Below are 26473 nucleotides of genomic sequence, written 5' to 3'. Positions count from 1 at the left end.
GAGGAGATGCTTGTGTCACCACTGGAGCTTTCCTCACATCAGCCCCTGCCCTGCTCAGGACCCAGCAATGCCTGTGGGGCTGCAGCTGTTCCAGTGCTTTGCCAGGCCCCTGGGTGGGGAAATGCAGGCAGTGGATGTCCTTGCTTGTAATATGGATTCCAATCTGCCCATGAGGGGCTAGTGTTACCTTCTGCAGCCTGATCTGTCACAAGGCAAAACCAAGGAAGAAGAAACATCCAGGCAGAAGAACACCTTCAGTACTTAAAGGCTGTGTTGTTTATTCCAACAGCTTATATAGTTTTATCAAACCATCTTTAACACAAAACATGTCTCCTAAAAGAATGGTGTGAGATCCTACCGGAGATAATCTCAGCTAACAGCTTGCAAAGTTAAGCCTGAATTTCAACAGTCAAAACAGCAAAATGTTTCTCCCTCCCTCCTCCCCCCCTTAACAATACCTTAAAACGCTAAAACCCAAAGGAAAAGATGCTGATGCTGCTGGGTCTGTCAGTGGAGCTCATCCACGTGGGGCTGTGCTTTGGTCCTTCCCAGGGCTGCATGGGTCTGGCCAGAGGTGCAGGGCTGGCAGGTGCCTGCTGCTGCCCGCCCCGGTCCAGAGGCCAGCTCAGGGGTGAGATGCAGGATGAGGGCAGTACGTGGAGAAAACAATCATCTAAACCTCTAACCTACAGAAACAGAATAAATAATAGTCTAAATTTGCAAAGGGGGAAGGTACCTCGGACAGGAAAGTGTATATTATTACTGAAATATTTTTTTCCCATAGGGGAAAATTGCAGCTAAGGCATCTTGAGAATGGCTCATATCACTACAAACACTGCAGTGTTGCTCTAAGTCATCAGGGATGGGAGCAGAAGTCTTTTGGAGGTGCCAGTCCTTGTGCAGTATCTTGCAGTTCTTGAAACAAAAAGGTTGCAGCAGAGGCATGTGACAGACATCTTGCTGGTCCTGGTTGGCTTTTGTCCACAGATTCAATAACAAATTCTTGCTTAACGTTCAAAGCAAGCCCCTCCTGCAGCCCCATCCCACCCCCTGTGCGCTCTCATGGGGAGGATTTGCTCTCTTGCTCCTTTGGTCTTGCTGCAGGGTCTCTCTCAGAAGAGGTGCTGGCTTCTTCGCTCTCTGCAGAAGGGAGGAGTGGGAGGAAAGCACAGTTACAGTCTGCTGAGGACGTGAGTGATCAGGCATCAACCACAGCTGGTTTTATTCAGCTTGCCAGCTGAAGCCCTGTTGCAGCCCACATGGAGCCAGATATTCAGCTTAAATGTATTGGGTTATCTCATCATGCTCTCAGAGCACAAGCCCTTCTCAAAACAGAGTGTCTGGCAATGCTGAGAGGGAACCTCAGTGCTCAAAAGAAAGCGTCAGGACTTTATTTCAGGGTGCATCAATAGAACAGCTCTAAACCAAGAGTCCCTTTCAAAGCAGGAGTGTGTTCTCTGTGTTTAACCTGTAAAGGGCAAGCTGCACATGGGCAGCCTGGCAGGTACCCAGCTTGCTTGCTGCCAGCTGAGATCCAGTTAGTGCTTATTGTAAACATATGCCCAGACATCGTTTTAGGAGTTACAGCTGGGGTTACACCACACCCCCTCACATACACACTTGATTTTTATGAAGCCAAAGGTGCATCTAATGTGTACGAGGCCCTGAGAAGTCTGTTTCTCAGTGCTTGCTTTGTTAAAACACCAGTACCCCTACAAAGCAACCAAAGACAGGCTCTGGATTTGGTGGCTATGCACTGGGACCATGGCGCTGGTTGCAGAAGATCCCTCCAGGTGTCCCCCACCACACTTGGCTCCCAGGGACTTTGCTTTGCTGTAGTTTCAGGCTGTGCCCACCCAAGCAGGGTGTCCTGAGCCACCCCAGTGCCTGCAGCCCCTCACCTGCCCCTTCGACGCCGAGCTCGCCGATGTCCTTGGTCAGCTTGCGCATGCTGATGGTGTTTGCATCCCGCTGGATGTCATGGACAGCATTCCTCCGGCCAGCCCTGTCGCAGGAAATGAAGTCTGTGTACGTGCTGGACTCCACCTCCATCGCATCTCTATGCTCCTTCAAAATCCTGCAGAGAGAACAGCTTTGAGCCTGAGGGTGCTCGGCCAGCCTTGAGCCATGGCTCTATCTGGGTTAGGTTACTGCACGGAGTTAAATTACAGCATGAAAAAATAGTCCCTGTAACTCCGCGCCCTGTCAGAGCAGCTTTTGAACTCTCAGGAAACGAGCTGCTGCTGGCTCTGCTGTCATCAGCTTTGTCACCATGTGCCTGCTGCTCTGGGGAAAGGGGGCTGCCTTAGGTTCAAAGCTCTGCATTTCAGCTTGATGTCAGCTTGGCCTAAGCCCTCCTTCCTCCTCAAATTGCCCTGGGAGCTTTGAATGGAGGCTGAATTTGGCTCTGCGGTGGGAAGGGGTGAACTGACCAGAATCTGTAATCAGGAATAGGGCTCTAGCATGCACTCACCCAAACAGTCCAGGAGCTCGTGAGCTTTGCAGGCACTGGGGTTGCATCAGTGCTGCTGTGTTTGTCACATTCATGTGTCAAGTGAGACAGCTTTGAGAAAAGCAACACTTTACCCTGTGAAAATCAACCTTACTGCAAGAGTTTTGGATCCCTTTGCTCCCCCCTGTGCCAAGCACAGAGTGCTAAGAAAGGCTCACAATGAGCACAAGCCACCAGCCAGCTCCTGGTACAGCCTGATGGGTGTTCAGGGCTTCATTTAGCTGAGGGTTTGGTTTGGCAGCATGCGGTGCGGGGAGCTGGGCAGCTTTGGGAACACACTGCAAGCATCCCAGTGCCTGGGTGCCAGCAGGTCACGTGCTGCCTCCGTGCTGGGAATCCAGTGCTCCTGCTTCCTTCTCCTGTTCACTCAGCCTGGCTCCCGGCTTGCTTTTCTGTGTGGAAGTTGGAGATCAGCGGCCCACTTGTTCTGCCCACTGCCCTACTGGTTTTGTCAGTACTTGGAGGAGGAGCCGATCAGAAACACTGCTGGCTAATGAAAAAAGCATAACATCTTGCATCCACTTGCTTTTGTGTCACGGCGCTGCTGTCCCACTGAGACATTTGTTCAGCTCCTGCACAAAAGCTGCTCAACACTCATCTCCCTACCGGGGAAGCCGTCTGAACGCAATGAACGACGCACGGACCGAGTGCTCCCGCAGAAGCCACCGGGAGATGGCGCCGGAGCTCCGCTGCAGTGCCCGGTGCTCACGGGGCGGCCCCGCCGGCTCCCGGTGCGCGGCTCTCCGGGCGCTGCCTTTCGCTTCCCCTCGCTTTGCTGCCGCCCGGAGGGGTGATGGAATCGTCGCCACCATTTTCGGGGGGAAACCTGATTTTTTCAAGGAGCGTTTTCACGGTTCCAGGAAGATGCAAAACGTATCGGTAGGGTTTAAATGGGGGAACTGTTAGCATCTGCCATGGACAAGAGGGGCTCCCTGCCTGTGCAGCTCATTTGGAGCAGTGTCACTGTGGATGTCATTGTGTGGCAGCTCCCCACACCCCGCAGTTTCAAGCTCACTCACCGTGCTGAGATAAGCTCTTTCTGCCAAACCTGCTGATTGGCCTCAGCTTATTTTTCCATAATATCTTGTGAGGACGGGAATGAAGCAGGAAGTATGGGCCTGCAGCAGTGTGAGTTCCGCAGGCACAGGTGTGGCACAAGGATGAGATTTGTCGCCTTTGTTTCGGCGACCCTGATTGAAGTCCCCTTGTGAAAGTGTTCCGACAGCCCCGGTCAGTTTCGCATGCTTTTCACGACACCAATATGGTGAGCGGCAAAATGGCGTTAATTGCAAGGAGCACATCCTGCCTAAAACTTTCCCCATGCCTTAGGGCTATTACCGTTCTCTCTGACCAATGGACATGTGGCATGTCTTGTTTCCTCCTTATTGGGTCTAACCTGTTCTTCTCTCTTATCTTCAAGACATTGGTTGCCATGGTTTCCCAGGGGCCAAGGGGCCCCTGTGCACCCTGGAGAATGCCACAGCCCATTCAGTTAACTACAGAGATTCTGCTGCCAGCCCTGGGCTGCAGTGAGTCCATCCCCAGGATACCTTCTCGTGAAAGAAGGACACTTTTGAGGTGACTCAGTGCCTCTTTCAAGTGGACAATGGCCTGGAATTACCATGGGAGGGTTAAACTCGACACAGAGCCATGCACCCATGGAGTAAATGTGGCCCACACCTGAGTCAGAGGGCTCGGATGGACTCTGCAGGCACACCCAGCCCTGGACTCCAGTTTCAAGGAAGCCCTTCACATGATGCTGTATCCGCCCCTTGCCTAGGTTAAACTGGAAGTTTTTTCTTCTTACCTCAGGCTTTCCTCAGAATTTTGCTCTGCTTCTAACCTGGCTTTGCACAAACTGCAGAAGACTTTTGTGTCAGAGGAAACTCTGTTCAGCTCTCTGTGGCACAGGTGGCACGACATGGTAAAGGGTGCCTTCAAGTTCTGCTTGGATATCCTCACCCCTAGGGCAGCCAGCACAGCACAGCAGGGGCTGTAAGGGAGGAGGTGGGAAGGTTCAACACAGCAGTGGCTTCTTGGCATCGCTTGGCCCCAAGAACCACCTGAGCCCTCCTTGTTTCCCTTTACAGAGTGGGGAATGGGGCCGTATCTTTCTTCCTAAACACCCAGGCGATGGGCAGCACGGAGCAGCCTGTGCCTACCACTGATTCTGGAGCCACACAAAGATGTCTCCATTCCTGTGGCACCTGAGGATCATCCCAATGACCACAGCCAGCAAGGGCTGGCAGAGGGATGTTAAGCCCAAGTCCTGAGGGACTGGAGCCCCACACTTACATCTCTGCTGCTGCTGCTGCTGCCTGTTGTGGGGCCAACAGCTCTGTGCCCATGGCCGGGTTCTGGCTGGAATAGGATCTCTGACCCACAAGGCCAGCTCCTGCTCTCTTGGTGTCCAAGCCAAGGATCAAACTGCTGCCTTTTGCCCCTGGGAAGCATAAAGCCCCCAAAGCCAATCTAAACCTGGCTGTGTTTCTGGGTTGAAATTTCCACCTTTTACCAAAGATCAGCAGGGGAAGAGGGGTTTGACCCTTTTCTTCTGTTTAAGCATCACATCCCGCATCTCCCTGTACTGCAGACCTGCATGGACAAGGGCACAGAGCATTTCGGTGCCTTCAAGCTCTCCATGCTGGGTCTCTCCCCCTTTCATTCCTGGGTACCTGGGCTATTATTAGCACAGTCCTGCTAGGGACAGATCCATAACAACAGCAAAACACACCCAGTATCCCTGCTGGGCTTGTAAAATATTTACAGCATAAGACAGTTCGCTGTGGAGGGAGCCTGGTAGAGCACAGAGGCAGCAGCACCAGGATCTCTGTGCTCCCTGCGGTCTGCTGCGAGGTTCCCTGCTGTGAGATCCTCATCCAGCTGAGAGGGAAAAAATCCCACAGAGCAGAAGTCAGCACTTGAGGTCAGGGGGTTTCCACCAACTGTCTGACAGCTTCCAGATGGAATTTCAGTGAATTTTCCATGGCCTCTGGTCTGGGAACATGCATGAGAAGTTGCACATCAAAGCAGGAGGGCTCCATGGCTGGGTTATCAGGATTAGGGAGTATTTTTAGACCTGTGCCAGTGCCTACCAGACCTCTTCATGGCCCAAGACCCTCCCATGCACTTGAGCTTAGGTTAGTGCCAGAAACTGGGTGATGCTGTTTGACATCACAGCATCTCCATGCACTGCAAGAATTCAAGAACAGAACTTTTAGGGTTCTCCAGAACTTGGTGGAAAAATGTCATTCACATAGCAGGGGAGGATTTACAGCAGGGAGATGGAGGCTTGGTGTGTAAAGCAGATCCAAAGTTTACTTTGGCCTTATTTTGCAGTATGAAGATCATTTGAGCACTGGTAACTCACTACTTAGCCTATGATTTAATGTTTGGCTTGGGCTCCTGTAGGGATTAGGACCTGACACACCTTGTGTTTAGCTTCTCCCTCCTTTCTGCCCTTCAGTACGTCCTGGCCACAGGGACCCACACCCCTGTCCCTGCTGTCCCACAGCACCTCTGCAGCTCCAGCCCCCCTGTTCATCACCTGGCTCCCAGCAGACACAGGAGATGCCCTGGCAGGGTTTCACAGTGTCAGACAACCCCTAGGACCCAGGGCAGGCTGACATGCTGCAGCAGTCCCAGGGGAGCAGGGAACACTACTCAGCTCCCCCCAGCACACACTGACACCGCTTCATTAGCGTCACTCAGTGCTGGCCTGGCTCACGCTCCAGCCTCACGTTGGCTGCACAAGGATGCCAGTTGTTATCCTCCACTATGGGAAACATCACAGTGTTCCTTGACAACTGAGCTTTTCCAGGGCTCCTCCCTCCCCTCAGCATCCAAACCTCATCTGCATTATGAGCCTCTTCTGCAGCTTCTCACCATGTTGATTAATGGAAATAACTGGTCTCTCCGTGCATCTGGAGACAGTTGCAGTGACAGCAATTGTATTTGTGTTTGGTTCCCAGGTCGAGCTTATTTTCCACATCCCACAGCTTCATGGTGTCCCCATGGTGGGCAGCCACAGGGTGCAGGGAGACAGAGCCTGGACAGACCCCAAATGTGCAGGGTTAGTGACTTTCAGCATCTCTGTTGGGGCAGAGCTGGAGTACCCTAAAAGTGCCTTTCCAGCAAAGGGAGCTGAGCCAGATTTGGGGCAGGTACAGAGCCTGTCCTAGGCTATGTGAGCTGGTGCCTTCCATTCCCATTTTCCCCTCCCAAAGCTCATCCTGATGTGGGAGGACATGGCTCTGCATAAAGCAGCCCAGAGCCCACCCATGCACTTTTACCCTTGGCACTCTTCAGTGCTGCAAGTGCTAGCTCCACCCCACCACTATTTTTATTCTCACTTTCTCCCAACCTCTTGTCTAACTGCCTTTATATGTGAAATTGCTTTTACGCGAGCAAAACCATCGCTGTGCGGAAGATCTGCTAAGGAGTGAAATTTCAAAACAGAGTAATAGCAGGCACTTTAAACTCTTCAGCTGTAGCAGTGTCACAGCTGCTGCTGTAGCCACCTCTAGAAAAACCTGTGCATTGTTCCCACCTGTAATGGGCACAGAAACCCCCCTCTGCCCCCTCCAGCATGGCTGGGCCATTTGGATCCCCCCAGTCTCCTCTCCCAGGGAAAAAAAAAAGTCCCTGCTTTCACTTCACCTTTCTAGCAAAGGCTGGAAAGTACCCAACAGTCCCACAGCTCTTCGGATTCCACCAGGTGCCACCACCTCCCAGGCTGTGTCTGGGATGTGCCCAGCACCCTGCGGGCTGCCCAGGTGAGAAAATACAGGTGAGCCTGGGAGAGATGAGATGCATCTAGAGCCTGCAGGGCTGCCCTTGTGTATAAAGGGAGCTGGAGAGAAAGCAGCTGCTGGAGAGATAAAACTCTGTTTTGGAGGAGGTCATTGCTGCTGGGTGGGGCCTTTCTATGAACATGGAGGTATGTAGGGCTGGTGGTTTTTATGGTATGATGGTGCTGGCAGGGAGGCCCAAGCCCAGCTCTGCCCTGGTCCTGCCTGATCTACCTGTGCAGCCCACAGGATGTTATGCTCACGCTGCGCCTCATGCCCACCTCCATGAGCCAGTATGACAGGCTCCACAGCCTCCTTAGGGAAAGGGCCCTGTCTGCTTCCCTAGCAATAAACCAGGACAGTCTTACACTGGAATGAGGTGGGCTAATTAGAAAAATGGGCTCAGCTCTGCTCCCTGGGGTGTGTTTGACCTGTGCTGCTGCTTGGAGGAAAATCACTTGTGTAGCTCACAGGGTTGGCATACTGCTTGCTGACAGTTCAAGTGGGATGTGCAGGAGTTCCAAACGAGTTTGCAGGGAGAGCTGAGCCCTTCCACATGGTTCCACATCTCCCCTCACCCAAAGCAGCAGTCCTGGTGCTGTGCTGCCTTGCTTAGCTCCCACCTGAACAGAGCTTCACCTGTCCTTGTGCGCATACCTCACAACATTGCTGTGGTGGGGGGGGAAGATGTTGGGGCACTGCATTAGATGGGAGCAGCTGCTGAGCCCTGCTGTGAGCAAGGCAAATCCCCTGCATGCTGCTCATGAGGGATGTGGGATCTCAGGTATGAGCTGAAGTGGTTATCAAGATGTCTCTGAAACAGTGGAGGAGGTACAAAGATGCTTGCAGAAGGGAAAGCTTGTAATTAAACAGATTACCAAGTGTTTTATGGTCCACTGAGATGCTGCCTGGGCATGGACAGACATGGGAGGTCTCCAGCATGCGTGGGAAGATGCTGGATGCAGGAGGTGGGCTGCTCTGAGACCTGCAGGGTGAATGTCTGTGCAGCAGTGAGTCCAGAGTTCTGTCACTGCCAGATCTGCAAACACCAGCTCAGTCCAGCCAGATTGTGAGTGACAAGAAAGCAGCAAGGTGACTGAAAGGCTGTGAGCACAGAAGGACTGTGTGAGCTGGCAGGCTCACTCTCAACACCAGTGTAAAAAGAAGCTCTGCTTTGGGAGCTCCTGCATTTTGATGGGCTGACCCTCTGTGCAGAGCAGGCAGCAGAGAGAGCAGGATGCTGGGCTGTCCCCAGCCAGGGTGGATTAGAGCTGGTGCTGTGACACAGCTTGTGCATGGCTGGGAGGTATGGAAGACACAGCAGGAAAGTCATTACAGCAAAACCACAGGCGCTTGTTCCCTCTTAGCAACTTTCTAGCAACTGGTAGTGCAGAATACAGAGGTGGTCAAATGACTTTTTGCAAAACAGGAAGGAGAAAATCCCCTTTTCCTTCTTATATTAAATTTTTTCTATGAAGGAAAATGTTATCAGTCTGTAGTGGAATCCCTACCTGGTTTAGTTGACTTTCCTTTTGGGCATGATTTCAGACAGGCTCCATACACAGCAGGGCAGCGGCTTCTGGGGAAGGACAACAAACATAAGAAACAGTGTCTGTGCTGGTGTCAGGATGCATAAAGCTCAGCGGCTCTTCCCACCACCGGTGACTAATGGGAGGGATCTGGGGGTAGTGAGTATCAAGAGTGAAAGGCTTTTAGGGGTTGCACTAAGTGATTTGCTCTGCTGGGTCTAAGAGCAAAACCTGCCCAGTGGCCTGGCCTAACGGGGAGTTGCCTTTTGGTTTTACTTCTTTCAACATCTTGATGTGTGCGCACTGCGGCACACAAGCACCTGACTGGCACCACAGGAAGGTTTGAGGGGTTCAGTGCTGGCAGTGCGAGTACAAACAAATGTTCATTTGCAAGCCCCCCTGCCATTTAAAGAAGTGAAACTTCCACGTCAACTGCTTTGAGGCAGAAGGGGAAGCTTGCCTGGTGCTGGCAGCTGCTTTGGTTTGCCTTGTGTTGCTCTGCGCACAGCTGTGCCTTCTCCCTTGGTCCCCAGGCCCCTCTCAGACATTTCCTCTGTGGCCTTAACATCTGTGGGTGACTTGCAATCTCCTGACCTGCAGGGCCCAGCCAACAAGACACTTCTTATTTTAGCAGCTGTTTCAGCTTTAGGACATTTTGGAACATCACGGACTGCTGGTTGTTTTTTATTTCTTGCTTCCAGGGACAAATATTAGCAGACCAAAAAGCAAGAAATTAACCATTTAAGAATGCAAGCAGTAGCTCATTCAGCAGTTCTGCCTACTCTGAGCTGTGGATCACTGTGGCTGCAATAATTCATCACTTTCCAAACCAGGTCAAATCTACAGCCGCCTTCTTTATTCTTTGGCCCACTTCTAAAACTTACTCATAGTTGGAGCCAAACATTGCTCACTGGCTCCATCCCTGCTTCAAGGACAGGGCACTTGCTGCTTTTATTTGTCACTTTGCCCATCTGTTAAGTGGAACTATTAATACTCGCCTTCCTCACTGGATGTTTCACATATCTGCAAGACTTTGAAATCGGCTTACAGAAGTGGAAAATCCTAATGATGATCATGACAGTATCCAATCAAAGACGCAAGGATTTGACAACATGCTTTTGTTATTGTTTATTCCACTGACAGGGAAGTGCTTGTTGAAAATGCTGGACAGGAAAAGAAACAGCATTCCCACAACTCTGGGAATATGCATTACCCTTTGGGGTACTGATCAGGAAAAACAAAAGCAGGAAGGAGGAAAACCAGCTTTGAAAATCTTTGATCCTTTGTTTCCCTCCTTTGTCTTCCTGCCTCACTCTGGCTCCTGTGTCACACAGCCCATACACTTAAAGCTCTGGCATTCCAGATGAGTTGCAAAACATCTCAAAACCCACAGACCTGTGCCAGGAGATGGCTTAAAGCAAATTGGAATGAGGATGCTCTGAACTAGAAAAGCCATCACTAAGCAATCCTGTTCCTGATGGGCTGTTGGGGAAGCCCCCTATTCTCTCTAAACAGCTGATTTTGGAGAGAGGAACCCTTTTGCAGCTACTCTTCTCCGCCCCTGCAGCCCCAGCCTCACCTCCATGTAGGGCCTCACAGCCCTAGTTGAGGATTTTGGAAGTGGAATGCCCTGCTCATCTTCTGCTCCATATTCCATCCACCCAGCCCTGGGTGATGGGCAGAGCTGCAAGGACCCAGCGTGGGCAGACTCCCTTAAGCAGAGAGTGTGGGGGCTTAAGGCTGATGCTGAGGCTAGCTGCTGCAGTGGGACTAAAGTGGGGTGGGTGTAACTTGTCAAGAATGATTCATGTTTCTTTGATGCATTACAGGACCAGATTAGGCACTATGGATTATAGGGACCTATGTGGAAATGTCCAATGGATAGCTGCTCTTCAGGAGTGAATTGCAAAGGCGTTGCCGTCAGCATGGTGCACACAGTTTGAGATCCAGATTGCCTCTGCCTTTTTTCAGCTGTTACCCTAAAGGAACGTGTATATACACACCAAACAAATGCAGTTCTCACCACATTGCTTCAAAATGAATACATGCTCCAAGAAGCTCAGAGTGCTTTTTGGCAGAATTCGGTGTTCTCTACAGCAGATGTTATGGTGCTGCTTTTGATCCAGAGAGGAAGTCCTTTTTGATTTTGCCCAAGGTGATGGCAGCAGACAGAAGATTGTTACCTTGACTCACCGGTAAACATCAATCCAAATGCATCACTGATTAGCCTGGGGGCTCCTCCCTGGGCAGACTGAAAGACCATCTCATTTGGTATCCTGTCTCCAAATACAGCTGGTATCCTTGGCTCCGAGGTGCAAGAAAACTTGTAATTATGATGAAATATTTTTCATTAGTTACTAATTGCCCTAAACCAGGAGGTTGTATAATTCTTAAAATGCAATATCCTCATAATTACAAGCAGAGTAGTTTAGCTAGCTACATAATGATCTGTTATCCAATAAAATGCCTTCTGAACTCCTACTGCCAGTGATATCTAGAGGCAATGAGCACTGCAGACTAATTACACTTTGTGGAAAGAGTAATAGCAGTAAAGCTGATGACTCTCCGGTGGGGATATTTGGCTTATTACATCACTGCAAACATCAACAACTGTTGGCATTTCAGTGCTGGCCTGCTCCTATGGCAGCGGGTTGTGGCCAGCAACGTGCAGGCATGGAGGAGCCAAGCAGAGCACTGCACCTCTCAGGGCCATGCTGGGAAAGAAGGCATTGAGGAACATGCAGAGCAAACCAAGAATGAGCGCTGCAAAGGCTTGACAGGGAGTGCAGGTTTTGAAATGGAGGAATAAATGGTTCATAGTCCAACACTGCTCTTCTTGCTCAGGTCCTGGGCTGGGCCCTGCAGTGATGTCTGTGCCTCTCTGTCACTGCCGTTGGGAGGAGCTGGGGACAAAGTGCGTGCAGCAGCTCACTGTCCCCACTGCACCGGCTGGCACTGGTAAGCCTGGGGGAGCAACCTCCCTTTATGAGTTGGCTGGAAGCATGTTGGTCGTTATTTCCTTCTCTCATCCTCTTTAAGGAATGGATACTGTGCTGGAAAACTTGTCTGGATTGGTCTGTGTGTATGGCTTTGATTGAAGAGTAGTTTATGCTTGTGGAGCAACAACCATGTTCAGGCTTTGAATGTGAAAATGAAGATCAAAACAGAGTGGCACAGAAAGGGCAAATAAAAAGCTGTGGTACAGCTTCTGCTGTTTCTTATCAACTTGCAGATTGATCCCTTGTTTCTGTACAGACCTGTATGAACCCAGGAGAACTACCTGATTTGTGCCTGGCCCCTGTATGATAGGGGTAATGCTTAGCATTTGGTTGGAGGGATCAGTGCTGTGATAATTGGTCCTGAAAGATGGGAGTCCCAGAAGATGGTAACAACCTGGAAAATGTTTTTCACAGCTGTCTTTTGGATGGCAGGGTTGTGTGTGTGTGCATGCATGCCTTCAAGGAGGCTCAAAAGTATATTAGTTTTTCTTTGGTAGAGGAGAGCAAGGCAAAGGGGAAGCAAAACAGTGCTTGCTAGCTCCTCTTAGCCTTTACACCTGGTCAGAATCAACCACTGTGCATACAGAAATAAGTTGTTGGAAGATGTGGATCTACGTCTTTGGGTTTTAGTGTTTCTGCTATGCTGCTGCCAGCCTATGTGCTTTACTGCAATGAGATCCTGTTCTTTGAGGGATCGGAGCTCTCACCCTCTGGAAGGTGTCCATGCAGCGGAGGACTTGGAGCCCAGGGCCCTGTCCTGTGCTCAAGATACTTTAAGCTTTACTGGCAGAGCCATGTTTGTAAGTGGCCATTTAGTCTGTATCTGTGCTACAGATGAATTCAGCCGTTGGGGATCCCTGGTGCACCCTTCTTCCCCAAACACTGTTCCTCATTACAGCAGGCATATAACAACTTCTCAGACAGCTGGAAGGGCCCACCTTGCTCGCAGGGGACCTCCTAAAAGCCTCAACAGCCAAAGCACGCTCAGAGCCACCCCGAGGGCTGTGCTGACCGTGGGCGAGCAAAGCCCAGAGTCTGAGAGCCGTCCTTTCTGCTTCTATGTCTCTCCCAGAGCCCCACCTGACACTGGTGCATCACCTCTTTGTTTGTCCACTCATCCCAGCCACCACGGACATTCCCCCAAAGAACTCAGCCATGTGTGGCTCTCATTCTGTGTGTGCGTTTGCCCCCTCTGACACAACGGGAACGTTTCCCAGCCGTCCCTCCAGGAGCGAGGCGTTGCGCTCCCTCCCAGCTGCCTGCGGGAAACCGGAGAGAGTAGAGCGACACGCAGAACCGAGCCGGAGGAATTTTCAGAGCCTCCTGAGAATACCACCACACAGCAGTTCTTTTTTTATCCCGCTCTTAAAACACTTGCTAGGAAAGCTGGATGCCAGCGAGTCCCCAAGCCTGCGTACATCGCGTTTGTGAGGCTCTCGGCCGTGCCAGGGCTCGGGGCAGCCCCGAGTGGCCACAGGCACAGAGCCCAGCGGCTCCCGGACGGACACAGCGAGCCGCTATGTCGTAAGAGATCGTAAGGTCTGACCGGTTTCTTAAAATAAACGGGCGAAGGGCAGAAAGGATGCTGGAAGTCCCCGTGAGGGTCGCCGTGCCGCCGAGCATTCCTTTGTGATCGCGAAAGCCGCTCTCCCCGCGCAGCAAACCAGGAGCAGGCGACTTCCAAAGCGAAACGCAGCCCCGCCGCTCAGCCCCTGGCTCCACGGAGCAAAGCAAAGCTCCGCCGCGAGCAGCCCAAGTTACGTCCGCAGAAACCACCCACCGGCATCCCCCGGCCGAGCGCCTGCCCTCGCACCCCGCTCCCGGCGCCGCACTTACGGGTCCCGCTGTCTCCGGAGGAGCGGGGCTGGAAGCGGCGCTGCGGGGCGGCAGAGGCGGCTGCGGGCAGCTCCACGCTCGCGGCTTCCTCGCGCCGAGAGCCGCTAAATGAAGTTGCACTTGTGGGGCCGAGGGGCGTGTTCTGCTCCCCGCCGGGTGAGTCCCTGCCTGCTGTAATCCAATGCTCGGCCCGATGATGTCAAGCGGCCGCCACTCGGCTCCTACCTTACGGGCGGCGGGAGGGATCCGTTTCCTCCTCGCGGGGATCTTTGTTTAGCTGCGCATTGTAACCTCATCTCCCGGCAGCTGCGTACGTCCCAACATCCTTCCTTCGGTGCCCGGCTCCGGCTGCCGGGCGCTTCCACGCCGTGCGCCAGCTGTCCGGCAGTGCCGGCCCGCCCCGCACCGCCCCGCACCGCCCCGCCGCCCTGAGCCTCTGTCGGGGCCGTGGGCTCCACTGCACGCGAACCGTCTCGCAGGGAGCTGTGTACGCGTCTTTGTGGTGTGCTTTTTGCACTGGAAAAGCGTGCCCGGTGCCGGGTGAAATTCAGAGCTGATGACAGTACCTTAATGTAAGGGGAAGGTGTTTGAGGCAAGGCAGCCCGGCATGCCGAGAAACTGCCTCTGTGCCCACCCTGCTGGCCGGGCTTTCAGCAAGGGGGAGAGGAATTTCTGTCCAGGAGTGTCTCCTTGAGTGGTGTCACCTCTCTGTGTCCCAGCTGCCTTGGGGATGGCAGCAGGTGACAGAGTTAGGCACAGCTGATGGCAGTGCCGTGTCCCCTGTCCTCTTCCAGCACAGCCCTCCTGATAATGGACAGCTGCAAGCACCCAAATGGGGCAGATGCTTCCTCCTGCTTTGCTGGCCCAACCTGGAACCAGGGCTCGTTAGGACTAATTACTTTGCCAGCAGAATGAAGGATGTGTCTTTTTTTTTGCTGTAAGGATGCTATGAGCCTTGTAAATGGAAGAAGTACTATGCATAAACTTGGCCGGAGCCAGGAGAGGTCTGATTGTAGGCTGAGCACACAGCCTGACACCTTGCAGGGCACCAGGCAGGTCCTTCAGGAGCCCTTCTGCTGCTGTCTGCCATCAGCCCTCTCCTCTTGGCCCGGTGCCGTGTGCCTGCAAGCTGCCGCTGGTGGCAGATACCCACACCCTGCCATCGCGTGCAGGAAGAGATAAAAATACCAACAAAAGCAGTCAGCTGTGCAGGAAACGCCCTGACGCCTCCAAGGAGGCACTGACGAAAGGGAAAGGACCTCAAAGAGGCAAAATCCCCTCGCAGTCCGTGCAGCCGCGCTGACCTATAGCTCCACCTCTCGATCCTGCTCTATTTTATTTCGCAGTCAGCACCAGGAAGCCAGTTTGATTTCCAGAGGAGTATCATTTGACGGAAACTAATCTCTCTGCAGCCCCTTTGGGTCATGCATTATTACTCACTCGATGGTGATGGCTGGGATCTTGCTGCTGGTCCTCTCCGGACACAGGAGATGGGGTGGCTGCAGCCTGGGGGACAGCTCAGCTGCCTCAGGAGCTGACGAGTTCTGTGCTCCCTCCAGCTCATACCTGAATGTGATCCAGGATGACTCTTGGACCACAGGCTCTGGAGGCCAGATCTTGTGAAATACAAATGCCACCATGCCAGCAATGGTGCAGGCTGCCTTTTCTTGGTGATTGCATTGCCACGCATGCAGTGTGCAGCTAACAGCAAAGCACTTTGGAAATTCAGGAGAGCAGTATGTGCACTTTATAGATGAGCTATCTACTATTTGTCCTATTCAAAGCTCCCAGCCCTGTGCCTGGCCCTGGGGATAATCTCAGAGCAACCGTCAGGAGCCCCTTCCCCTTCCCCTCCCACCCCCCACCCCCCACCCCCCACTGCCTGGCCTCTCCTCCTCCAGGACCACCCCCACAAGGACTCAGTGTTTTGAATGTTTCTGAATGTTTTCCACTGGAAGCAGGAAAATGCATTTGGGGATTAAACTGCGTTTTCTACAGAGAATTTTTTATTTTTTTTTCCATAGGGGAAAAATACGCCATGAGACGCCAACAATTTTGCAGTTTTGCCTGAAATCTTAACATATTAGGATAAAAATACATTGTTTTTGATGTATTTGTTCAGGCTCTTTTTAAATGAGAGTTGTTGTTTTTATCTGAAAATCTACTCCAGCTCCTGGCTGAAGGTCTCCCATCTCTTGTCCTTCGTACAAGATACCAGAGACTTTGGCATCAGACACCCTGGGATGCCCACTGCAGTAAGAGCTGCCTGGCACGGCCCGCTCTGGATGGCAGACTGCACTATAGGGTTGAGCAGACCCACCTGAAGGCTCAACCAGCCTTTTGTGGCTTTCTGTACTTTCCTATGGCTTTTACTCCAGCTGATTTACCTGCTCATCTTGGCTGAGCTTCTTGCTGCATCCAGCTGCTTTATGCTGTGCCACTCTGCATGGTCCTGGGCTGGCATTAATGGCATTGCCTTTGCACAGGGGAGTGTTTGGCTTTGCTCTGTTGTACTGGTGCTGCTGGCCTGTGCAGGATTGCAGTAATTTTATATTTTTGGCTCTTTGAGACTCTGCACTGGGGTGGGATGGAGATGGCACTAAGAAGGGATGGGACTGTGATGCCATGTGGGTACCTGTCCACTGCACTGCAGTGAGGAGCAAGCAATTGTCCATGGGACAGCTGCCAGGATGGGACAAAGAGAAATCCCATAGGGCAGGTCCAGGATGAACTGAGAGCATACCTGAGGATTCTTACATAGAAAAAAACAATCCTAGAATAGCAATGCGGTGCTGGTCACGCTCTGCATGTCCCAGTGAGGAAAGCCATCAACACAAAGTCTGCCCAGGGAGTTGCAGACACATGCACCAAGCTGTCATTGCAGGAGGCTCTGACCTGCTTCTCACCTGACCATTTTGCAGCCTGAGCCTGGTGTCCCTCCTCAGGCAGTGTTGCTGCCGCCCTCCTCTTGCATGGCTGAGCCTCCTTGTGCAAGCACAGCTTTCCGTGGCGTTTCCCAGGTGCTGAGCTGTCTGTGTCACTTGATGTCATTGAGATCGCCAGGAAATGCGGAATGGCACAAGTTAGACATGGAAAAAATGTGCACTGATTTTTTCAAGACTTCCACCCCCAAAAACAAACGCTGTAAATAAACATTGGACTGAAAAATGCAAGGCGTATTCCAACGGTCTGCTGGGCTCCCTCAGGCAAGTGCAGATGTTTCAAGCCATCCAGTGACATCTTGCACTTAGAGTCATGAGAAGAAGAGACATGAGAATCAGTGCCAAGCTCTCTTTTCACTGCCACAGAAAGGACACTTTGCAGTAGATTAAGGCGACTGGGTGTTGCTGTGTCTCAGTAAGTTATCCACGTTCAGACCAATTTTGTTGTTATAGAAGTTGTTAACCCAGAAAGGTTCATCATCAAGAAGTGGGACTCAGAAAAGCCTTAACGAGGCCAAGCTCATTAGCGCAGCTCCCCCAGGACCTGGAGCTCAGGCCGGTGCTGGGCAGCGTGGCTGGACGGGGGGCTGCCGTGCCAGCAGGGCGAAGCGTGCTCAAAAACTGTTTTCTTTGAGCTGCAGCTATTTTTGGCTCCAGTAATCTGTGCAGAGATGATAAAGCTTTGCAGTGCAAAGTGAGAGGCTGTGCAGTGCTTCTGGGCAATTTCACTTCATGAGCTGCTCTCAGCCTTCCCAGCCACTGCAGAATGTTATCTCTGCCCGCTGAGCCAGGCTCCTCTGAGGGCTCACCCCAATGGGACAGATTGGACCCACAGCCCCAGATTACTTTTTTCCCCCCAGGGAATGCATTCTGTTTGGAAAGTGAAAAAAAAAACTTTTTTTTTTTTTTTTCCCCCCCTAGTCTCTAAAGTTTGTTTAAAAGCCTTTGCAGAAAGCAAATCTTGGCTGGGAGCCTTGAACCACTCATTTCTGCAGAATTCCTTCCAACCAAAGGCTCTTGCAAAATAAGTCACTGGCTGGTAACCTCTTTGCAGCAGCAACAAATACAAGTAAGTCTCAAAGTCAGACCATGCAGTAATAGCACCATACCATGTTTTACCCACGAGGTTCCCACAGCCCATTGCAGTCTCCCCCACATGCTCGATAGAAGAAGCACTTTACCTGTTACTAGCAGGAGAAACCATGGCAGCTGTAGCAGACTACAAAACAAGCATCAATCCTGCTTGCTAAGGGATTTGTTTGTCTAAAAGTATCCAGAACCTTCTTCAGTATAAACCCACAAAGGTCATGCATCCAGCACATGCTTCACCAGAAAGTCATCCCCCTGGCCAAAGCCTTCTTGTTTGTGATTGGAGTGGATAGCAGTGAAAGGAGAGGGAAACATGCAAGTATTAAATAGGGCTCATTTTGTGTGGGTACACAAAAAGGGCTGAAAACAACCGTTGTATCTGGCCCAGGTGTTACTGCATGGGAAGCAGGTGTCCCTTCCTTTTGTCCCTCTGTTCCTGCTGCATGGGACAGCTGGATGAGCACAGGCAGCAGGCTGGGTTGGCACCTGCACTTCTAGCTTCTGGAGAAAGGAGGGTGCTAATAGGGGAGAAGTCATCTCTGCCAGCTCTGAACAAGACTTGCTAAAGGTGCCCAACCATCACATCATTTTGTGGTGTTAGGCAGCCAGACGAGGATTCCTGCTTCAGATGTGCAGAAGGCCTGTAAATGTTTTGATCCTTACTTGTGCTTTCACGTGGTTTTGTTGCAGGGCTCAGGGTGCTGGCTGGTCCGGTTGTGAGGCAAAGGGCTGCAGACCTCAGGCTTTGCCCTGTGCACCCACATCGCCCCTTTCAGCCTCCTGCCCTGCTGCTGCAGGTCCCTGCATTCTGTCCAATGGAGAAGTGGTGCAGGGGCTGGATGCTTTCTTGTTGAGCAGCAGCTGGTGCAGCTGGCAGGGTGAGCTCAGCAAAGCCATTCCGGTGTCCTGAGCAGCCCCTGCCCTCGGGCAGGGTGGGATTAGCTCCTTTGGAGGCCGCCAGGGCTGAGAGCAGCAGGCGCAGCGTCCCTGCGATTTGCTCCAAGAGGGCTCCACGTTCTGGACAGGGAACAAAATATTCTGTCTGTGCTATGTCATCTTTTAAACATGTGGTATGAAGAGAGAGAGGAAAAATTCTAAACATTGTTACTGTCTTAATGTTGTAACTAAATATGATGCACAGGTATTTCTTCTAGTCTTACAAGGATGCTGCACTTTTAGGAGAAAATGCATCTTCTGGTTCCTTACCATCAGCTCTGGGTATATTTGCTGTATCTGTTTCAGATCCTTTCCCTCTCCCAGAGTTGGGCTGTTTGTTTGGTTGGTTTTTTTTTCTTCCAATGGGGTGAAGTCTTCACTTTTATGCAGGACTACAGCTTTCTGGGCACAGCATTTGCTGTTTTCATGCAGTTCCCAGCTGTCACTCGCTTCTGGGGATTAAATCATTTCCTTTTGTGCCAACTCTCAAGTAGTGGTTTTCTGCTTTGTAAAACTTGGCCTGATAAGGCATTCAGTATCTTTATTTAGACTGTCCATTGCAAGTATAGTCTAGCAACGATGTTTAAATAGACACCAGCTTTCTCAAGCCATATCTCCATTTGTGACTGCCAGGTATGTTGCAGTCCACAGGTGTGACAGCCATGGTGTTATCTGGGAACTATTTGGCCATGCTGTGAAGGCACATTCAGGGATGCAGCCTGCACAACAGGCTCAATGTCTGTGAAACACCCTTCCCAGGCTGCATGTGGCTGCTGGAGCCTGACTTTGCTGAGCACGGGGATGTGGCACCTCACTGCTGTGTGCATTGCAGAATTACAGCCCCAAATGGCCTCAGCTCTTCTCATTGCTATGGCAACCTGCAGGCATCGTGGTGTTTGGACAGGAGGTGTGTGCTTTCCAGTGGCACTGCATGCCTTCCTGCAGAAATGAGTGTTCAAACAGAGGAACCAGGAGGGAAAATCTTTTTTATTTTGACTAAGATGCCTCATTAGTTGTTTATCCAGGTCTCAAGGCACTGTAACATATCATTACTAATACAACCACATCTCAGCAGTCTTTAAGGAATGAGCTGAACAAGAATGCAGGCAGCTGGGCACTCAGAAACATTCCTTTGTGCCTCTTCATCACCATGGGAAGTTCATCCTCAGCTGTGCAGCAGCTCTGCACGCACTGCTCCTGATCTGGATGCAGAAGGCCACAAGCAAGTTTGCAAACTGTTCCATCACTGGCTAATGAAAAATTGTGCAGTGCTGAGAAAAAAGGTGAATGGAATAACAGATCCCATGCTTCACTTGCAGAAAGGGACAAAATAACAACAAAACAACAGAACCAACAATTTGCGGTTTACTAGATAAATTTAAAATACAAGATTAGAGACTTCATGAACTTGATATGGAAAAGCTGCAGGAAGCTGTATGTGATCTTTCTGGCCCTGGGAATGACAGCTTGGCTGCACGATGACAGCCTGGCCCAAAGACATGCATATGTAGAGAATTTGGTGTATGGGGGCTATAAAGGGAGTTATCACACACTGACTGATAGCCACGCTGTATGGAGGAACCTCATGCAAAGTAATTCCTAATCGGAAGTAAGCCACTGCACAATCTTTACCCCAAGAATTAAAGTGAAGTGGCTTGCATGCTCTAGATTTATCATAATTTGCAACATACCAACTTTGTCATGTAAATGGGTCACTTTGGCAGGGTTTACAGTGTGCTTATCACTGTTTGTTCATCACTCCTTCAAGCTGGGACTCCACCAGAGATCAAGCCATTGAACACTCCTAGCTTTGGGTACTGCCCAGCAGGAGCCACGACCTGGTGCTGGCATCAGCGCTGTCAGTGATGGCATCCAAACCACATGTGTTTAGGAAGCAGTCAGGAGTCATTCCTCATCAATCAGCTTTTTCAGTTGGGTTCATTTAGTTCCAAGCTGGCTAATTACTGTCTTTTTACGATAAAGACTGTAAGCCAGGCAGAATAATTCCTCCTGTTACTGGTGCCAAGATAGCATGTCTGTGCCATAAGGAATGTGTCAATTTTATTAACAGTAAACAATGGCTCTTCAGTTAAGCAATATCTTAGCTTTCTCTGGCTCCTAAGCATAAAAAAGAAACCAAATTTCAGTCCCTGCAGATAATGAGCAGAGATCACCACAACCACAGAGAACTCCACATCCACACTGACAGCAGCACATCCACTTCTGTTTCGCTTTGATGGCTGCTGCATGAAGTTAAGAATTAAACCAATCTCAAGTACATCTTTGGACAAACAGCTGTGGAGAGCTGCATTGCTGGCTGTCAAGGCACAGGACTTTCCACGAGTCCCTAAAAGCATGGTAATAAATAGAGTTGTATTACCAAACATTTTAAGCAATTCATTGGAGTCTGACAAAAAAAAAAATCTTCTCCCATTACCTCTCAAGAACAGTAAATTTGGAACTGAGCTACTACTTATATCAGAGGAACACCATTCTGACACTGAAATGCCAGTGGAAACCAAGACCTGCAAGGTGCCTTGCTCTTGCTTTCTATGTCCACTGAATGCTGCAGTAACTCACCCTGTGAGCTGGAACTGATGTGAACTTCTAGTGAAGGCCTGGTGTTCCCAAGCATGCTCTGCAGCAGGAGGCCAGGGCTGCCTTGATAAACCAACGTACACCACTCGGTTCCTGCTGTGCCATGCATTAGGCTGGGTGCTGCTTCTGCACCGAGTGCACGTGGGCTCCATGAGTGCTGAGCCTTGACAGCTCGTGCCCAGTGCTGCCCGTGGGAAATGGCTTGATTTAGCCTCTCTCAAGCAAAGCCCTATTGAAAGCAACAACGTGACTAGAGATGGGTATTGTGTTATTAGATCCCCTTAGGGTATATATTTTGTAAAATCATCTACGATGGGAAAAACATTTATATAAAGAAGGATGTCATGACTCACTTTCCAAAGCCACGGAGATTCAGAGCAATCAGAAAATCGTTAACAGCACAGCCACCCCCTTGTAGTATTCCAGAATTTCTAAATACAGGATTCCTTTTAGATTCGGATGCCCGTTTCTGTTATCTTGAAAGTATTTCTGGAACTCACAGCCTGACTCTTGGCCAGCTTTAAACAAACAAACAGGGAGAAATATTTACGTAGCTAGAGTGGTGTTTGCTTAATGAGTCCAAGCTGAAGGATTTCATTTTTGCACTTCATTTCTTTAATGCTTGTGAACCAAAGGAAAAAAAAGAAAAGCTTTGGATGTTAAATCACAGCCATTCCAGCTATTGGCTTGGAATAACAATCATTCAACTTAGCAAATATCAAACGTGGGAAGGGATTTTATCTGACGCATCTATATGATCATGTGAACTCCTTCCCCAAGGAGAAACGGTCTCTGCTGGAGACTCAAGAGGAAGGAACTTTTTTCTCTTCTTAAAAAAAAAATTAAAAGTACAACACCAACATAAGAAGCCACTGTTACGTGCTAACTGCGTCCTGGCTCAAATGCAAAAATGCAACCTCTGAAATGTCAGCTGGTATTCTGGGAGGATTCACATGATGTGGAAGATGATGATAAAGCAACATCTCGCCGGTTTCAGAACTTCATCTTGAAAAGCAGAATCACTGGTGTGGGAAACAGTGGAGAAGGAAGGCAAACACCAGCTAAAAGAAGTATCTGTGGCCAGCACGATCCCACACTGCTCTTTATTGTGAGAAGAGACTGGGTCAGGCACTCATCCGACTTTAAAGGCAACACTCGGGTGGTTAAGTCAGTTCAGACCTGGGACAGCCCTGGTCAGGCTTCTGCATGCTGCTGCCTCCCAGCCCCGCTGCGCAGCTGCTCACACTGTGAGGCTGTGCCCCAGGTAATGTCCCAGCAGCAGCCGCTCATTTGGGCTCTGCATTCCCTCCCTGGAAAATGAGCAGGCATGGTGCTGGGATTTGCCTCTTTCTCACTTACTGCCTCGCATGGTCCTGTGGCTCTCCTGAAGCTGCACAGCTCATCGCTGTTTTTTGTGATTCCTGACTTTTCCTGCCCCTGCTGTTTCAATGGATGTTGTGCCACGGTGATCGCTGACCCAATAGGGCTGCCCAGCTGGACTTCAGTGTGGGCTTCATGTGGGAGATGGGATCACAGAGAGAGGGAAGTCTTGGTCTAATGAAAAATATATATCAGGAGAGGAAAAATAAAAAAAAATATTTGAAGCAATAGGTCAGGCAATGTTGGTAAGCCCGTGTGCACAGTGCTCAAGTAGGAGATCAACTTGTTTCGTGTCCATCCACTTTTGAAGTGGCTACTTAAAAGCAGGACCTTTGATGCCCTGCACAGCTCGAGGTGCTCTACCAGCAAAACCAAGCCCAGCTCAGCCCTGCTAGGAGCAGGGAGCTGACACCTGGCTCTGTGCTAACACAGTGTCACTTGCAGGGATGGGACACGAGCCCAGCTCCAGCAGCTGCTCTCTGCTGCAAGGCTCCTCCTGGGACAGCTGCTAGCAGCAGTGTCAGAGCAGGGCTCTAGCTGCCCCAGAGGGCTTGCAAAGCTGCAACGGCCCTTCTGTGCAAGATCCTGTTCCCCAAAGGGCAACATCCCGTGCTGCTTGCAGGGATATCATGTTCATTCATTACAAAAGGACACCTTTCACTCCGTCCTCCTTTTTACCAGCCATCTGTTGCTAGTTCTTCTCATGGTTCATTCACAGCTGTCGCTGCAGATCTTTTGTACAAAATATTCCCTCCAGCATGCATATATATATGTTTAATAATTACTATAACCTTTCTTTTTTTTATTGTTGCTGTCATTTAAATGCTTCTCAATATATTTAAGTTTCACTAATGCTTCCACAAGTAATGAAATAGCTCAGTAATATCACTGGATAAAGATGAACATTTCTCCATCTGTTTTACCAATAACTTACAGCAGTTTCCAAACCAAAGCACATGATCTGAAAAGAACCAAAGTCAGTGAAAATATTTCTGGGGACATATGGGGGTTTGGAACAGAGAGATTGAACAGAGGTGTCCTATAAAATAAATTGCTGGCCAAAGAAAACTGGAAAGGCACAGAGATTACAATTCCTCTATCGTAACGGGAATGACTCATACAGTCGCATAGTCAGTTGGGGTGAAAAAGAAAACAGTTACTCAATCTCTTAGGGATTTAGACACAGAAGAAGATATTATGCAAGTTTTAGCAGCGTTACTAATGGCCTTGAAGCACACAGCGTTACTATGGCTCTCACTCAGCTCGGCGGATCACAAATAAGATGACTCATGTGTCCGTGACATGATAGGAAAATAGTCTAAGAAGAGCAGAGGCAGGTGTTAATGCAGTCACAGTGCATTCAGTCAAGAGAAGATGAAAACTATAAAATCGTGAGCAAATGACTGAGGAGAAAAGAAGCCTGCATATTTGAAAGCTCAATAGGGTGGACTGGGTTGAATTTGCTGGTCTCCCACTGCAGGGGCAACTGCAGCAAGTAACACTTGATGGCCTTTGTGTGTTAGTGATGAATGCGTACCTGCATCAGTGGTGTGTGATAAGAGCATGCCCCATCGAAAGTGGTCTCAGAGCTCCATAAACTTCATAATATTGGGAGGACTTTCTACCCTGCTAGAATGTAATGACTTTGTAGAACTATTAACTCCATCCAAGTAAAGACTGACAACTGCAAGTGGTTTCAGCCATGACAGTGCTGCACTGTTGTCTAAACGCTGACTTTCTCAGAGATGAGGGACTTTGATGGCTACTTCGAAAGTGCAGTTTAAGGTCTGTGCTGTGGAATATAGTTCAACCCAAAGTCTGAACTAAAGAGCGGCAAAAACAGTTCCCCACACAAAAAAAATAAATCTGAAACCCTTCGTGCCCTGAAGATCCAGTCACAGTTAAAAGCACAATTAAAAGCACTGTTTAAAGCTAAACACTTCACAGAAGTGCAAAAGTTAGGTAGGTTTTATTAGAAAGCTGACACCAATACCTTAAAACTCTGAAGTTTATGCAGTCCAGTATGCAGGAAGACATTTGAGCCTCTATCCAGGTCAAAGCACCACTACTGCAAAAACACAGATTGCACACATCTCTTTTAAAATCATACAGATGATTTGACCCAGACATTCTAATTTCAGTTCACTTAGTTAAACACTGCCTGACAGATTCTGAACATTCAAAGGATCATTTAATTATAAGCTGGATCTGTTGCTTGCAAAAACACATCCCATGAAGAGCAGGAACCCTTGAATACTCCTAGGAGCACCAGGGAAAGTTCGGAATTTTTGTTATCATGAAAGGGAGACCCTTGAGATTAACAAGAATAGCACTAACGCACAAGCTCGAGTGACATTCTCCTATTAGCTCAGCTGCACAAAGAACTGCAGGGAAGTATTTTCAAATGATTCTATCTGACACAGTAGCTTTAAATACCACCTAATTTGGAGGAAAAAAAAAATTCTAGGTACTTCAAACAACAAATATATAGGTATTAATGAGATATAACACATGTAAGGAATTCTAATTCTTATTGTTTATTCTGCTGTCAGAAGTGATTAATGCAGCAGAGCGGGGTATTTTTGTAAAATGAGGATAACCTCCTGCCATGTCCCGTCTCGTTCCCATAGCTGACAGCAACCAGGCTGACTTCATCCTTATCGCCTGTTAGAAGTGTGTGCTTTGAGATGATGTTACACAGAATCAGAGGAGTATTTATGTGGGGAGGCGAAATGAGCACTTGGAAACGTTACGCTGACAGCCCAAGGAGAAAGCCTTCTACCTGTGCTCTTTGCCTTTTCTTTGCACAATCCAGTGGAAGATCTCACTGCACTTAACAACTCTGCTGGACACGTATTTCCTGTAAAGAAAACAGTATAAGCCTCAGGATTTAGCCAAGCTTCATCCCTGTCCTGGTAATGCACTTATGAAGCGATCTATCCAAGATTGCTGGGAACACAGAATTTTGGCCTTTATTATGCATACATTCATGTGCACAGACAGTGAAATACCAGGGATGTGGTAAAAGCCTTCTTACACATCCAGCTGCTGCACCCAGAAGGGACGATGTGTTAACCAAAAGGCTCGGTATGATCTGAAGGAAGCACAATTACAGTGATTTACGGCGTGATCTCTTTCTGAAAGAAGCCTGTGCCCTTTCATGAGCGAGGCTGACAGGAGGATGGTTCTGCTAACACGACGCTCCAAGCCTTAGAGCCGCTGTGGAAAGCAAGCGTCAGTTTTACTGCCTGCTTTCTGCCTTGGCATTTCGGGTGGCAATGAAGCTGTCATCCTAACTCTTTGTCACGGAGATGGAAGCAGGCTTAGCGATGTGCAGCAGCTGGGATCACACACATCCTGCAGCCCGGCTGCATCCCGGCTGCTTGCTCCCAACCCCGACCTCCGCCATTTCGCAACGCTGACGCTGATTAAGGACTTCCTGAGCGCCTTCCTAAGCTTGAGAGTCAACTTTTGTCACCCTCCCGCTGTTACGCCCTCACAGCCACCTCTCAGCCATGCGGTTTGCTCCCACGCCAGGCTGTTTTTCCCAGAGGACCCAGCCCAGACCCAGCGCCCAAAGGGGGGGCACAGCCGCAGGCCCGCCGCCATGGTGGCTGCCATGGTAACCACGGCGAGCCGGAGCGCCCCCTGTGGGCCTCAGGGAGAGAGAGGAACTGAATGGCTACGAGAAATGCCAATCACCGCCCTCACAGCGATCAGTCTCTCTCATTGGTTATTTTGTTAACAGACCCACTCACTGCTTAAGCTTTTCAACCAGTCAGCGCCTTGCTTCCGTTCCGATCCTTCCGTTCGCGGTTCCATCCTGCCTTCGTATTGGCGGGCGGCATAGAGAGCGTAGCCA

General features: G+C 50.0%; 1 protein-coding gene and 1 long non-coding RNA gene across 6 annotated transcripts; both read right to left on the bottom strand.

Moving 5' to 3' along the window:
* Window positions 1–253: 253 nt before the first annotated feature.
* PKIG (cAMP-dependent protein kinase inhibitor gamma) lies at window positions 254–14089 on the bottom strand. 4 transcript variants are annotated; one of them, XM_052683720.1, is made up of 4 exons: window positions 13892–14031; window positions 8814–8881; window positions 1902–2077; window positions 254–1140 (listed from the first exon to the last, which is right to left on the bottom strand). In XM_052683720.1, the coding sequence occupies exons 3-4, from the start codon at window positions 2050–2052 to the stop codon at window positions 1061–1063; spliced, it is 231 nt and encodes a 76-aa protein (XP_052539680.1). In that variant the 5' UTR covers window positions 2053–2077; window positions 8814–8881; window positions 13892–14031; the 3' UTR covers window positions 254–1060. The 4 variants fall into 4 exon arrangements, with proteins under 4 accessions (XP_052539680.1, XP_052539678.1, XP_052539677.1 ...); XM_052683718.1 differs by lacking the exon at window positions 13892–14031 and adding an exon at window positions 13667–13873; XM_052683717.1 differs by lacking the exon at window positions 8814–8881 and having other exon boundaries at window positions 13892–14089.
* A 4924-nt stretch (window positions 14090–19013) lies between these two features.
* LOC128081111 (uncharacterized) lies at window positions 19014–26434 on the bottom strand. 2 transcript variants are annotated; one of them, XR_008207003.1, is made up of 4 exons: window positions 26118–26434; window positions 25394–25471; window positions 24605–24679; window positions 19014–19904 (listed from the first exon to the last, which is right to left on the bottom strand). It is a non-coding gene; the product is annotated as an uncharacterized LOC128081111 (long non-coding RNA). The 2 variants fall into 2 exon arrangements; XR_008207002.1 differs by lacking the exon at window positions 19014–19904 and adding an exon at window positions 22316–22785 and having other exon boundaries at window positions 26118–26432.
* Between the last annotated feature and the right edge of the window lie 39 nt (window positions 26435–26473).

The sequence above is a fragment of the Tympanuchus pallidicinctus genome, unplaced genomic scaffold (assembly GCF_026119805.1).
Source record: "Tympanuchus pallidicinctus isolate F22 unplaced genomic scaffold, pur_lepc_1.0 scaffold20, whole genome shotgun sequence".
Lineage (NCBI taxonomy): Eukaryota > Metazoa > Chordata > Aves > Galliformes > Phasianidae > Tympanuchus > Tympanuchus pallidicinctus.
This window is presented reverse-complemented; position numbering and strand designations above follow the sequence as displayed.

Coding starts and splice junctions, on each gene's coding strand:
- PKIG (XM_052683717.1), bottom strand. CDS start 13,962: ATGAGGTTACAATGCGCAGCTAAACAAAGATCCCCGCGAGGAGGAAAC. Junction 2,078..13,891: donor TCCCTCCCGCCGCCCGTAAG/GTAGGAGCCGAG, acceptor TTCTCTCTGCAG/GATTTTGAAGGAGCATAGAG. Junction 1,141..1,901: donor GCTCGGCGTCGAAGGGGCAG/GTGAGGGGCTGC, acceptor TCCCTTCTGCAG/AGAGCGAAGAAGCCAGCACC.